The 14,616-nt window shown below is 39.0% G+C and overlaps 1 protein-coding gene across 1 annotated transcript; it reads right to left on the bottom strand.

The window, feature by feature from the left end:
- Positions 1-489: 489 nt before the first annotated feature.
- On the bottom strand, positions 490-9,237 carry LOC139722507 (ras suppressor protein 1-like). The gene is made up of 8 exons (XM_071633796.1): positions 9,037-9,237; positions 7,518-7,568; positions 5,291-5,411; positions 4,541-4,659; positions 3,894-3,976; positions 3,025-3,139; positions 2,147-2,279; positions 490-1,535 (listed from the first exon to the last, which is right to left on the bottom strand). Exons 1-8 carry the CDS (start codon positions 9,137-9,139, stop codon positions 1,436-1,438), a joined length of 825 nt encoding a protein of 274 aa, XP_071489897.1. The 5' UTR covers positions 9,140-9,237; the 3' UTR covers positions 490-1,435.
- Between the last annotated feature and the right edge of the window lie 5,379 nt (positions 9,238-14,616).

Below are 14,616 nucleotides of genomic sequence, written 5' to 3'. Positions count from 1 at the left end.
TATCTGCATAAACGAAACCATGGCTGAGAATCACAGGAACTCTACATGTATGTTTCATGTATTATTTCAAATTTGCTCTCTCTTTCTGAGTTATGTGAAATACAATTATGACTAAAGTATTTGCCATGCATGTATGAGATCAGAGTTGTACAATAAAGAAATAGCATAATACATTATTATCTCTTACAAATGCTAAATAGCATATAAATAGAAAAAACAAGACCCCTTTGGCAATAACTGGCAAAGGCCACTGAGACATAATTAGCTAGTAATTCTATTACTACTGCATGCATGATTAACATAAACATGATATGAAAACATTAAAAAAAAAGGTTTTTCAAAATAGCTTTATATCATATTTCTCAATATTGCATTATTCAATAATTTTCTTGTGAAATATTTTTATAAAGATGTGCTAAATCAAATGAAATAATTCAATTCTATACTTATCAGGTGGAACCAAAAAAATATATGGTCACAGTATGTGACGTATTATGTGACTGCATTTTACTTTTTCAAGGTATCAAAGATTTCTACAGAAAAAAAAATGGTCAACAAATAGTAAATAATCACATACATTGCTGCCCAGAAGAGAAAGAATTTAAATTCTGATTTTTAAAAGACTTTTTCACAAAGTTGGAGTAGAAATTGATGTTGCTTAAATTTTACACGTGAATAGAAAGCATGGGTTTGAACATTGCATGTGACAGACTTTATACTCACATGCTGCCAATCGATAAAGACACTGGGGTCACAGAAATAGCACAGCTGGCATCACTCTTCATGTACCTTTAAGTAATAAATTTTTCTCTCTTTCCAGTGATGAACCAATGTGTCAATATATGCTGAAGAACAATAAAGCTGTTCTCGGAACACTTCGGTTGTAAAGCTAACCACTCCTATCCTGGCTTTGACACCATAGAATTTTTGCTGTATTAGATATCTTTGCCAAACACAGCATGGTGACTGAGCAAAGTCTGTTTGGATGCCTCATGAACAAAACCCCTTTTCAAATTTCTCATCAATGTCGATTCGAAAGATGCGGTTACGGTTTACAAGGCAGCCTATCTCTGGGGACATTCGTACGATGACACTCTCATCAAGTCAACCTGGAAACCTTGACGTAGCTAACTGGCAAGATGTGACTTTCTTGAGAACGTGGTTCCAGGTCTTGGAGTCTTGGTAACACATCATCAAAGACCAATACACAAATGAGGTGATCCTCCTCGCAAACTATCATTTAACTTTGAAGAGGCAAACGACAATGATCACTGGACCATGACTGGACTCTACAGTAGCAGGTGAGATGTGAAAGAGAGGAAAGAAGACATTTCTGCATCCCTTCTCTCTCTCCCTCTCTTGCAATCTCTTTCTGTCTCTTCTCTAGGGAGGTCGGGTAGGAAGTTGAAAGGGGAGGAGGAAAGCTCCACCTTTTTTACTTCTTGCCCCAAACCTCCCGCCTGCTGATCTTCTTGGCCTTGGCATTGGTCTTGGGCGGGGGAGCAGCACCGGCCTGGACATGTCTGCCATACAGACTGGGATGGAGAAAGAGAGAGGAAGAAATCAATACTCACTTTGAGATGAAAGGGTGGAAGATTAAGATGGCATCAGAACTATAAGACCCATACATCACTACCCAATTATTTGTGTACTCTTAATTAAATCTGGATGGACACTTCTGATTGTTAGGTTGTATATATGAGATGTGCAAAAATAATGGTACAGAAATCCCCTGCATAGCTGGAATTGCAAATTCATAATATCAAGGAAACTACTTTATAGTATAGACCTAGAACACACATTTAACTTCTTTAGTCCTATTTGGATTATGTTTATGTACACTGACAATGCCATTTTTAAGATAGTGGTCCTTGACTCAATTAAATTACTGGACAAGCATGTACCGTCTACTGTTACAGCATTGCTACGAACACACTTTCACTTTTTACTTCAAAAGTTTAATAAAGATATCCTGTTGATAAAAACACTACAAGCCATGCAAGTCTGAAATGCCAATATTTAGTTTTTGGTACTTCTGACAACTGCATTTGAAAATATTCCACAAACTTTCTTGATTTTTGTTTAATCTAGATAGCTTATGATCATGTTTGCACACAGGTTTCATGCCATAGGTATAGATACTCACTATTTGTATGTTTCTGATCTGATGTAGTCAAAGACATGTGACACGCCCACTTGGAACTGGTCAGCGATTGGTGGGACCCAGGGGTTATTTTCAGCCTTCATAGTATTCCTACCAGTGTACAAGTCCAATTTACCTGTATAGAGACGAATTAAGCCCTTATGAATTATAACACAAAGTGTGAATGCACCCTACTCATTTCATGTGTTCATCATTCATTTTAGGCTATGCATATAAGATGGTACTTCAAATATCTAAATTTTTAAAATTTCAATTTATTGTTTCTCATATTTCTCAAAATAGGAAAAATATTCAAAACAATGTAATTTTGACATGTTAACATTAACATATAATTTGACAAAGAAGTACAGAACTATAATCATACAAGCGTCTTGTATGTCAGTGTCATGTGGTGACAAAGAAAGCAAATGCAAGAAAAACTTGATGGAACCTACATGAAAGGAAATTTGTAAAAAGATAATCTACCACAGTTTGCTATGTAATAATGCAGCCTTGCCAATTCCAAGTATCAGTACGACTTACATCAGCTCTTTTCATCTGTACTGATAGCTCTTTCTTGGTGTACATGTCGTAACAGGCCTGTTAAATTCATCCATTCTAACTCCTTACCCACTGGAGACATTGTTCTTTGGTCATGAAACTCAATTTGTACAGACCAGAGGCCACGTAAACTTGAAACCAGTAATAAACAGGTTAATGCAGCCAAAGCATTGTACACAATAGAGTGATCTCAACATCAAGAGGAATCTACTATTATTTTACCACTGTTGAGGGTACATATCTTTGCAATTATAAATCAATTTGGCTCATTACACACTGAACCAATGTGATTTGTGTCCAGTTTGGAAATCTAGATTTACCTAGTTCTGGAGGCAGGACAGTGATTCTGTTTCCTTGAATGTGGAACTCTCTCAGCTTGGAGAGTTGACCGATGGACTTGGGCAGAGCAATGAGGTCATTGTCCCTAACAGCCAGCTGTGTGATGCCCAGAGTGTGTGAGAGATTAGAATCAAGTTAGTAACATCCTTCAGGAGGTATGCCAAAATGTCTTTTTATATCACTAATGCATGTATCAAGCATTAAAGACATTTTCTTCTTTCACAATGAGAGCATAATATGTGAGAGCTTACTGAGGAAGACTGTCTCCTAGCCCAAAACAACTTTGACTGGAGGAGAAACTGCCGGATGATAGAAAAAAAAAAAACCGAAAGTCTTGCAAAGGAGGACATTGCTGCATATATCTATATATCAGGTGGCTCAAAAGAGCCCTTTCATAAAGAGCATGAGAGCCTTTATGCAAGAGCCTTTGCATAAAGGCTCTCATACAAATGTATGAATGCAGCAGACAGCACCAGAAGATTTTCAGGGAAAGCATTCCAATTTGATATTACCCATTTCACATCTGATGTCCAACTGTACTTTTAAGTTTCTCATCATTTTGTAAAACCAAGACATGACCCTATCAAAATGAAATCCTCCAATCATATGGAAGCAATTCTAGTATGAAAACATTAAGTGTCACACTGATCTTTGAGATATTACATAAGTATGAAATAATGGCTTGTCTACTTCACTACACCTAATAGGAAGTAAACTTATCAGGTGACATCAGCTTATGCTTTGGTAAAGCTGAAAGTGTGTATTCCAGTGATTAATTCAGGCACAGCTATTGACAAGGATCGGACGTGTAGTAAGGGTCTTACATAATTCTGAATCTGACACAACATACCACTTCCAGCTTGCTGAGCTGTCCAATTTCTTCAGGGAGGACCTCAAAATCATTGTCACTCAGGTACAGAGCTCGAAGCGTATCTGCACACAGAAACATCAGAATACAATCTCCCAGAATAATATGAAAAGAGCATATCATAGTCAATGGTTATTGGGGCTTATTTCTGTTCATTTGTGTCATTGTTTGCCTAAGAATTACGGAAAAGACGCCAACATCAGTGTATCTAAATATCTGCTGAATTGGACTTGTAAGGTAACTTCAATAAAATATTCATAAACATATTATTCATATGCATATTTTTTATGCCACTCACAGCTAGGAAGAGGAAAGTTGTCTACATGTCCTATCTAGAATGTTGATAACAAGATATCTAAGTAAAACTTGATGAACAGGTTGGTCAATTTTTTTTATTTTTTATTGACTAATACTGTCTTTATAAACAGAAACAATGAAATTCTTTCATCATAAAGGGTCTATGGTCTCATAACCCTGTCACTGAAGTGATTCTCGGAACTTCTCTTTTTACTGCTTACCTGCCATGTTTAAAAAAAAAAAAAAAAGGTTTGGAGAGTAAACTGAAATCAAACTTGGATTTCCACTCGAGATATTCAAAGGACCCATGGGTAGAGTGACTTTCAACCCACCGAGCAAGAAGAAGTTTCCAGGCAGGCTGTTTTCATTCAGGTTGTTGTAGGTGAGATCCAGGATCTCCAGCTTGGGGAAGGAGCCAAACCCTCGCGGCAAACTGTACAACCGGTTCATACTGAGATCAAGAAAACAACAGAGTAGGCTCTGCATTAACTATCAAAAGTATCCTTCATTCATTTTGTACAAGAAATATTGGGATACGTCAAAAGGACAACTTTGTAAGGGTTGTTCCTTTTTCACTACATACAGCCTCTAAATCTCAATAAACCACTGTCAATGTGGGTATTATGCTTTTTGATGTACATTAAAATATGGGATAGCTAATACTGGATTTCATTCTCATATTTGATGAATAAGTCAATACTACAATGCATTAGATGAAAACCTACAGTGTACATCCAATGAATATTTATGAGAAATGCTGTGCAATTTCTTTTTTTTTTTGTCTGTACAAGAGCAACCTCCTTACCCCTTTTACAGATCTATTTATGGAATAGTCAAATGTCACTGGGTAAGTCAAAAAAAAATGAACAAATTAAATCAATTACACGACATAACTATACTTAAGACAGATATAACTAAAAGATACTTCAAAAGATCATTGTTTACTTTCCTATGTAAATTGTATACTCCTTCCCAAAAAAAGAAAAAAAAAAAGAAAAAGAGGAGAATCAGGAAAAAACAAATATATTGAACTCAGCAATGGGCATGGTTATTTCAAAGTTCCTAGGTATGGGACTACTTACCCTATGTTGAGGATCTTGAGGTTCTGCATGGAGCTGATGTTGGTTGGAAGCTCCTCGATGTGGTTGTTGAAGAGATTTAACGACTCCAGATTTGTCAGCTCCACTAGGTGAGGTGGGACGGCTGCAGGGCAAAGGCAGACATTGGATGTGGAAACTTAAAGGCAAGAATCCTACATGGATACTTAGTACACACGGTCTACGTATTATATACCAACTCAGTTTGTGCTTCTTAAAGGGATAGTACAGTACTGGTGGAGATGAAAATTGTGCATTAACTTTTTTGCGAGAAACCAAGAAAACACTTATGAAATAATACAGAGCATACCATTTTAAGAGGAATTCAAAGTTTATTTGATAAAAATCGGGTTTGGAATAGCTGAAACATCCAAAAACAAAGTAAAAAAAAAAAAAAAAAACGATCGTAATACAGTGTGGGTCCCACACTTATTTAGGATCGCTCTGTTTTGGATATCTCGGCCATTTCAAAACCAATTTTCATCAAATAAACATTGAATCCATTTTGGAATTACATGCTCTTTCATATTTCATAAGAGGTTTCTCACTATCTCACCAAAAAATGATAAAAACCTGAAGTTAAGGCTCAACCAAAACTATACAATTCCTTTAACCTAAGTTAACATTGTTCTAATACCTACAGCAAGTAAGTTCTCCATCACATCTACTTTGGCATTTCAAAATAAAACAAGTCATTATCACTGACATTATTTAACAGGAACCCTTAAATATCCTCTAATAACTACCTAATCTTGAATGCTAATATTTTGCTGTGTAGCAAGCATTAGCAAAGTAAATTGTGACGTGAGTGTTTTGATAGTATCAGTAATTGATAGTACAAAAGTAGATTGCTACCTGGTAATTGCATACCTCGGGTAGTTTCATCACTGATCTGCAGCTGCTACAACTTTCGTTATAAAAGTAAACCACAGCCCCATGTTTAACTACTACCTCAATGCCTTGAAGAATGCTACGAGGATGAATTGGACTTTAATAATAAAAGCATTATTTTGAAAGCACATCTCTCTGAAAGAAATATCATAGCACAGATGTGACACATTTTGCTGGCTGAATGATTGAAAAGGACATACATAACCTGCCATAGATTAAGAAGCTTCAAAGCTATGTATTACATAATAGTATGTATACTGGGTTGTGCAGTTCAACATTTTGTTTGTGAATTGAACTATTTCTCAACAAAAATAATACAATTGGTAATATTTCATGTCACTAGCCAAAAAGGTACTTCACTATTTTCTTATACAAATTGTGTCTCATGACATATTGTATGATTCATTCGACAAAATGTTAGGCTTGCAATATTTTGAGGGTGATTGCATGATACTATTTCATTTACCAAAGAGTTATCACCAGTGTTTTCCCATGAAAAATACTTTTCTTTTTCCATAACTGTGAGTGTAAGTTAAAAAGCCTACAAACCTATACTTTTGTGTGTAATTCAAAAGTACAAATCATTAGGACCTACATTAGAATAGGGTGTGGTTCATCTGACATTGTTCTTGTTGATTACCAGTGCATCTTTGGCTACTGTATATGCATAAGGCTACTGTGGCTCCATGTGCAGTACTCATAAAGTAGCACGGTATCATAGTATTTCAGTTTCCTGTTCAGACACATTACACTTCTTGCTTCCTGTTTTTTGCAGTGTACCAAGATCACTTCCACCTTATAGACAAGCAGCAAAAGATATCCTCATTACATTTAGCAGGTGAATATTCTCAAACACAACACTACATGGGGAAACAGCTGCACGTAAAATCACTTTTCTCAGTCAAACTGTCATTCCCAGGTTCTGAAACCCCATAAACTTAGTAACCGCTCATGAAAAATACCTACACAGCTGAAGTATGATATTATCAACTGAGAACCAGAAGGGCATTATTGCAAGGGGGGGGGGGGGGGGTATTGAGTTATTGGTATCAAATTGTAGAGCTCAATCTCATTGACATTATAATGTCAATTTTACATTATTTTCATTTTCAGTAAAATGTTCACAATCAAAACCACAAGGATGCTAATTTACCTGATATTTGGAACAAATACTGTACATCTCTCAACATTTGATTTTGATAAAATTGTCATTTAATGATCAACTAATTGTTTCACTTTAATTCATGCTCAAATCTTAGAACCCAATAACGCCCTTCTGATTCTCAGCTGGCAGTATGTTGATAGGTTTCACCGTACTTACCATCAATCTTATTATGACTCAGTGTCAGCCGTACCAAGTTATTGAGAGAAACTGAGGAGTAAGAAAACAGGAGGCAGACAAGAGTTTTGAAACATATGGCAAGCAAAAATATTTGCGTGCTTTTATTTTCTCGCTAGCGTCTGGTTGAGCGAAATGCATGAAAATGTCCACACCTTGAAAATTTCCACATTTACAGTATTAACGTTAGAGTCATCAGACTCGGTCACAAAAAGTCTATAAATTTATAACAACTTATTCTTTCTACATAGAACTCTAGCTACAATTCACCTTTGCTCTGCAACACAATCAAATAGGAATAGACGTCTACTTTCATTTATGTGACGACTTTCAACACTGGCAGCCTTATTTTACTTTACTGTACCGGGCAGAAGGGGTAGGGTCATTTCACATTTGTAAATCAAATCTGCCAAGTCTGAAACTAAAAAAGGGTCCGAATCTGAATTTACTGCACTGTGCCTGTGGTCTGTGTGCTCAACTGACTGTCCACTTCAGTTCGGGAAACCCACTCACAAGGGGGGCCCCTCCTTATAAGTAACCCGTCCCCCTTATAAGTAACCCCCGGGGCACCCCTTATAAGGAGTCTCCACGCTTTTTTGCAATGCAACGCGAAAATGAAAGGACTGGGGCAATTCGCTTGATTATGTCCATAAAGCTTCACAAGTTTCCTAGTTACTCACGAAATTTGAGCAAAATCGGTTCGAGGCATCATATCTAAAATCATGGATTTAAATGCGATGTCAAACGACCCATGCGAATGCTGAAATGCGAGCGACTACTGGCGTGAGTGTCGCCAGGCGCGGCAGCGCGGAAATGCTTGAGTACGAGTGCAGACGTGGCGACTGAGTACATGTACTCAGTCGCCACGTCTGCACTCAAGCATTGCCGCGCCGCCGCGCCTGGTGACACTCACGCCAGTAATCGCTCGCATTTCAGCATTCACATGGGTCGTTTGACATCGCATTTAAATCCATGATTTTAGATATGATGCCTCGAACCGATTTTGCTCAAATTTTGTGAGTAACTAGGAAACTTGTGAAGCTTTATGGACATAATCAAGCGAATTGCCGCAGTCCTTTCATTTTCGCGTTGCATTGCAAAAAAGCGTGGAGACTCCTTATAAGGGGTGCCCCGGGGGTTACTTATAAGGGGGACGGGGTTACTTATAAGGGGGACGGGTTACTTATAAGGAGGGGCCCCCCTTGTGAGTGGGTTTCCCGAACTGACTTCCACTTGCACAGCATGCAGTCAGAAAGCAGAAAACAATTTTCCCGTTTAAAGTAAAAAAAACTATTACTGCACAAATCTCAACAGCACTAGCAGTTTATAGGGGGCCTTTCCAGCTTCATAAAAAGAGAGAAAAAAAGAAAAGATACAGACACCTTTCAAAGCAAAGTCGATCAAAAGGCAGACAGTGGATAGATACCAAACCTATTTCCACAACACAAATATGCACACATGGGAACTTGCAAAACGACAATTCATCTGCCAGATTACTTACATAGCCCAGGAATGTCATGGAGCTTGGATATGCTCTTGTCCGACAGGTCAAGATCCTTATTTCCCTTGGAGTCTTCGATCTGTTTTTTGACAGATTTAGACATTTTGAATTAAATTAGTACTGTTCGTAATGAAATTAACAGAGTTTCCTAGACGAGTTCACACCGATTGTCTGTCAGAAAAAGATTGACCGGAAGTGCCTGACGCTTGGAGCTTGGTTTGTCGACGTATAACGTAATAAACATTTGCAGAATTAGTCTCATTTTCAAGACTAATTTTGTCATTGATCAATACAACCGAAAAAAAAAGAGAGAAAGGAAATACCCAGCCATAACCCAACGGCCCTTCTTCCGCAACTCTGGCAAACGTGAAGGCTCATGTTCATGATGTTAAGCGCATGATAGAATATATTAAAGGTTGGAAGTATGAGGTACTCGAAGGAACCTACATAAACTATGACATGAATGCACAGCCTTTTTTAGGGTGTGTCATCAACTTCTTGAACAACACATGGCGCTTCTCTGCTTGAACTCTTTATTCGGCTTCTTCACCCCCCATCGCCACCGTATCAGCTCTCTGACCCGGACTGAATCTTACCCTACACCAATGCTGCGACGCCATGGACCCCTAGTACTAATTGTACAGCCGCGCAGTTAGCATCTACAGAAGATTAGATTATAAGATATGACTATAATGGCGTTTCCAGTCTAGAGAGAAGAAGGAAATGAAGAGGGGAAAAAGGGTGAAGGAAAAATGATAGAGGAGGAGGAAGAGGAGGGCGAAGAAGAAGAGAAGGAGAAACAGAAAGAAGAAGAAGAAGAAGAAGAAGAAGAAGGAGGAGGAGGAGGAGGAGGAGGAGGAGGAGGAAGAGGAGGAACAGACGATCATTGTCAGTCAGCCGCCACCACTGGTTAAACCAGCAAAAATACGGGGTATACCTCGTGGATCCACACCGCACTACGTCTTGTCTGGGTGGGCATTACGCGATTATATGGATTGACGAAACAAAGAAGAAGACATTGATTAGTGCGAGGGAAACAGCTCGGGTGTATAGTGATATACATCACGTGTAAACAGCCTTCCTTAAAGTATAGCCTTGAAGATAATGATTTCTATGTAGCCTGGGATGTTTGCACACTCCAGACGCGAATGGATCGGTTGGCACGCCACAAACAGAAATCGGGTGCTATAAATAAGGGAACAATCTGATTAGGCTGGCAAGTTTTATTGCGTTCATTTCTCATACATGGGTTATCTCTGTTGCCCTTTAGTAGCTGCCCGTATAAGAAATAATGGCGAACCCGTCTGGTAGTTTTAATATGCAAGACGGAGTATGTATTCTTTGATGATCAGAACAAAGTCATCGCGAGCTTAGAGAGCGTGGACTTGAGTCTTCAAACCCAGAAGGGAGAGGAAATGATGATGATTGCATGTGTAGCGAGAGTGGGCGTTTCGATTCTATGTCTGCAAAATTTAATAGAAAAGTTTAAGCAATATTTTCTCTGATTTATTGATGTCTCTACAGAGTTAAGCCGAGATTGGAAAGATCTTATGGCACTGCGGATAATTATTACATATCATTATCACCTCGAACTCTGTGTGCGATATTGTATGACAATTGACAATGGAGAAATAGAGAGAGAGAGTGGGGATGAGATAGAAAAATAGTGAAGCTAGTTCAGCGTAATGGGGTGAGGCAAGTCCTTTCAAAATGACTTCATACATGGTAACATTCTCAAATGTTCAATAACGTTCAAACATTCTCAAATGTTGTAGTTGTGGTCATTTTCTTGTGTGTGCGCGTGCGTGTGAGTGTGCATGTGTGTGTGTGTGTGTGTGTGTGTGTGTGTGTGTGTGTGTGTGTCTGTCTGTCTGTCTGTCTGTCTGTCTGTCTGCCTGTGTGCCTGTGTGCTTGTCGCTGCACTAAGTAGACAATAGAAGGAAAAGGTCACTCGAATGCGCACTACGTATATCCATCGCACCGGAATAATGTTCCCAAACACGTTTATAACGGCTCCTAAACACCTCGTTTCCCCCCTATACTCTCAAGGGAAGGGCCATCTAATAGCGTTTAAGCAAACGTGAAGCTCTTTGGATATTGCATTTGTAACCCTTTTGGGGACGGTCGTCAAGAAATGATGTCGTTTATAGGAGGCACAACGTGTACATCAAGACAAAGAGTTACTTAAAAAACAGAAACAAGCATGAATGTCAATCATTCGGTGCACATTAAGCCATCACGTTGGAATAACATGATGGTATACGCGTAATGGTCTTCTCAATTCGGCCCTGATGAGCACGGTAAGTTGTAGTTGCTAATGCTTCAAATGCTATCGGAATATCTGCACACCTTATGGAGATATCAGAATATCAGGCACGGGGGGGGGGGGGGGGAGAGGAGGGGGGAGAAAGTACTGGTGGTGACTGATGCGACGTCTGTTAATGGTCCCACATATATGAAATCTTGATTGGCCTCAGCATTGAAGTGTACATGATCCCTCGACCTATATTGCGCCACTATTTTGTGCGGACCGATCAATAGAGTAAGGGGGCAAACTTGTCTTCGTTATAGAGATTTGACAAAGCCGCAGCTGGCTAGAATTGACTTCATGGCCGCTCGTGTAATTGAAAAAGAAAAAAAAAAGAGGAGGGGGGGGGGTTCTCAGTCCATATTTTTCTTCTGCTTCTGCACATTCCTTCATTGCTTTATTTTGACTTTAGTTGATGCGGATCAATTGGAGATGGCTGGAAAAACTGGACGGTGGAGTAATGTAATAATTGTAACCGAGGTACTACTATACGAGCACCCGCTGGGGGTGATGTGATTATCTAATTGAAGTGCACACTGACAGTACAGTTCGATTTGAATATGTTTTGTTTGTTTTGTTTTTTCTTCGCAACATCACACGATGAGATTGAAATTTTATACAGGTCAGATACTTCACGGCTGAACATATGATGACATCCAGATTTCAGGGACAGACAGAAAGATATTAAGGAAAAGAAGGGAAATAGAAAAAGAAGGGACATGGAAAAGGATGAGAGAGGAAGAAAAAAAGAAGAGAGAATACGTCGATTATGATAAAGAAGAAAAGAAGAATAAAAGAAGAAGAAGAGGAAGTGAAAGAAAAAGAGAGATGAGATGGACTTAGGGAAAGAAAAAAGAGAACAGAGAAGGAAAATGGAAGAGGAGGAAAGGACAAGGAGAAGAAGAAGAAGAAGAAGAAGAAGAAGAAGAAGAAGAAGAAGAAGAAGAAGACTTTTTGACTTTTCAAAATGGTACTTTATTTACATCACACTTGCACACTAGATGAAGAAAGCAATGTAAATCATCTGTGTGTGCTTTTTGTTCAACGAAATGAAAGCAAGTTAATGTGTACAAACGAGAAACGAAAAGGATGTGCTTTTGGTATCGAAGAGTTACCCAGATGCTTTATTCTATTTTTTTTTTGTATTAGGAATCAAAATCATGTCTTACACTTATGATCATTCATGACATAACAACCCCCCCCCCAAAAAAAAAAAATAACAATAACAATCCTAGAGTTCAAGTTCGGTCGCAAGCTCTCGATTCAAACGCAGCAGTTCCGATTGTTATCTCATGTTCCTTGAGCAAAGAAAAGATGATTTTTTGATTTGATTTTATTTATTTGTTGTGTGCTTGCTTGCTTGCTTGCTTGTTTGCTTGTTTGCTTGTTTGTTGTTTTCGTTTGTTTGTTTGCTTGTTTGTTTCCTGCACCGTGCCGTCCGTTCGACAGAATTTATGACATCATCTAAATTGAGAAATCAGACAGCCGGCAAGTCTGATTGTCTCTGTCGTAATAATTGTGCATTTTTATGGTAAGTCTTTACAGCTACTCATCGGTTTAATTAACTCTTGTCAAACGAACACTCATGATCTTTAAAGAAAAGGTGTCAGGTTTGTATTTCTCTATATCCTCCTATCATCTAATCAAATGCAACATAAACCAACTCCAGATACACAAGGACAATCTATTTCGAAAGAAATATAATCATCAACATCAACGAAAAAAAGGGGAAATCAAATCACAGATTCTACTTTGACGTCAGTCTGACACTTGCGACATGCACGGCAAGCAAGAAACAAACGCAGAAATATTTTCAGTCAAACCTATTACAAGTAAGCGAAACAAGAAGTGATGCAAAATGTATACCAGCCCAAGTAAAGTGGTTTCTTTCTTCATTCTTTTCCTTTTTATCTCTTTCTCTTTTTTTTTATCTTCTTCATTTCTGTAAGACAGTGTCTTAACGGGTCTTGTCTTGGAAGATTGATGGATATGAGGGAGAGATTTACGGACCGGCACCACTCTAGAAATAGGAGCAATATTGCCTAGTACAAATCTCATGCTTTCCTGCCCACTTCTATCTTACCACCAATTCCACAGCTGACATTTTTGAAATGCCCACTTTGAGTCCGTAAATACCACCGCCAACTATAAAAGGGGGGACTTTATTCGCTCTTTCATCAGCTGGGACTGTCTATTGCTATCAGAGGTTCTTGAGTTAAGCTACAGAAGAAAAAAAGATACCTGCGCACTTCAAAGGCTTCAGAGGAAGATTTTGCCCCGAGCTGAGTCGGGGGAGTCTGGTATTGTTCAATCGCTGTTCTACGGAAACGCACCATTGTTTTCTGCAAACTTGTGTTTACCGCGATTTGGTACGTACAAATAATATCGCCCGATACCCCCCGTCTCTCGAGGGGATGGAGCAGAATCTTGAGTTCATCCTTACCGCATCTTGTTTTCTTCATCTTGACGGGAACCAATAAAGAGAAAAAAGATTTCCGCGACAAGAGGAGGGGAATAAAGAAGAACATTATGGTAACTGTGATTGCGAAGAGAAAGTACTTCACAACAGAAGCAGCCTCTTCAGATTTTCAAAAATTGTTTTACCCCTTTTGCTTGAGCTCGGGTTCGTCAAAACAGAGGCACAAACTTGTTAATGCGCATAAAGCATACGCATCTCTTGCTATTTTCGCCAAGTAAATATATTTGCCGGCACACCCAGACGAGTGTCTTTGAAGGAAGAAGACTCCCCAGAGGGAACTTTGTCTCTGTTCATTGCTAAAATCGTGAGACTATAAACAAGTCAGCAGTGTTAATCAAATAACAACATGTTGCAGTTTAATGTTTATTTGTGTGCGTGCGTGTGTCTGTGTGTCTGTAAAGAGAGAGAGAGGGGAGGGGGAGCGCCCATGTGTTTCTAAGCTTTTCACGACTCTATCCGGCTCTCTTTATTCCCGATGGTATTGTTGTGTTCCCATCTTCAGGAAGCAAAGAAATTTCGCTGACATCAGAGCAGAAAAGGTAATTTCATCAGCGCAAGGTGATGATAATCGGAAAGAGCGGGATAAAAGTCAGGAGAGGGAGAGAGCAGACGGTAGGGCGACGCAAAACATCAGAAATCATTGTAGTTAGCTCCTCTTATATCTCGTGAAGTGCCGAGTCACGGCAATTCAGGCACTGCCGTTGCCATAGCAACGCAGCGGGAGGACGTGCTCACTCTGCTCGATGCGGTCGCTTTCTTCATCCTCTTCTTTGGTTGTATCATACTCTCAAGA

Source organism: Diadema antillarum, unplaced genomic scaffold, assembly GCF_040938485.1.
Source record: "Diadema antillarum isolate AM-2024a unplaced genomic scaffold, OU_Dant_1.0 scf00000167, whole genome shotgun sequence".
NCBI classification, from domain to species: domain Eukaryota; kingdom Metazoa; phylum Echinodermata; class Echinoidea; order Diadematoida; family Diadematidae; genus Diadema; species Diadema antillarum.
Note: the sequence above shows the minus strand (reverse complement) of the source record. Positions and strands in the feature narration are given on the sequence as shown.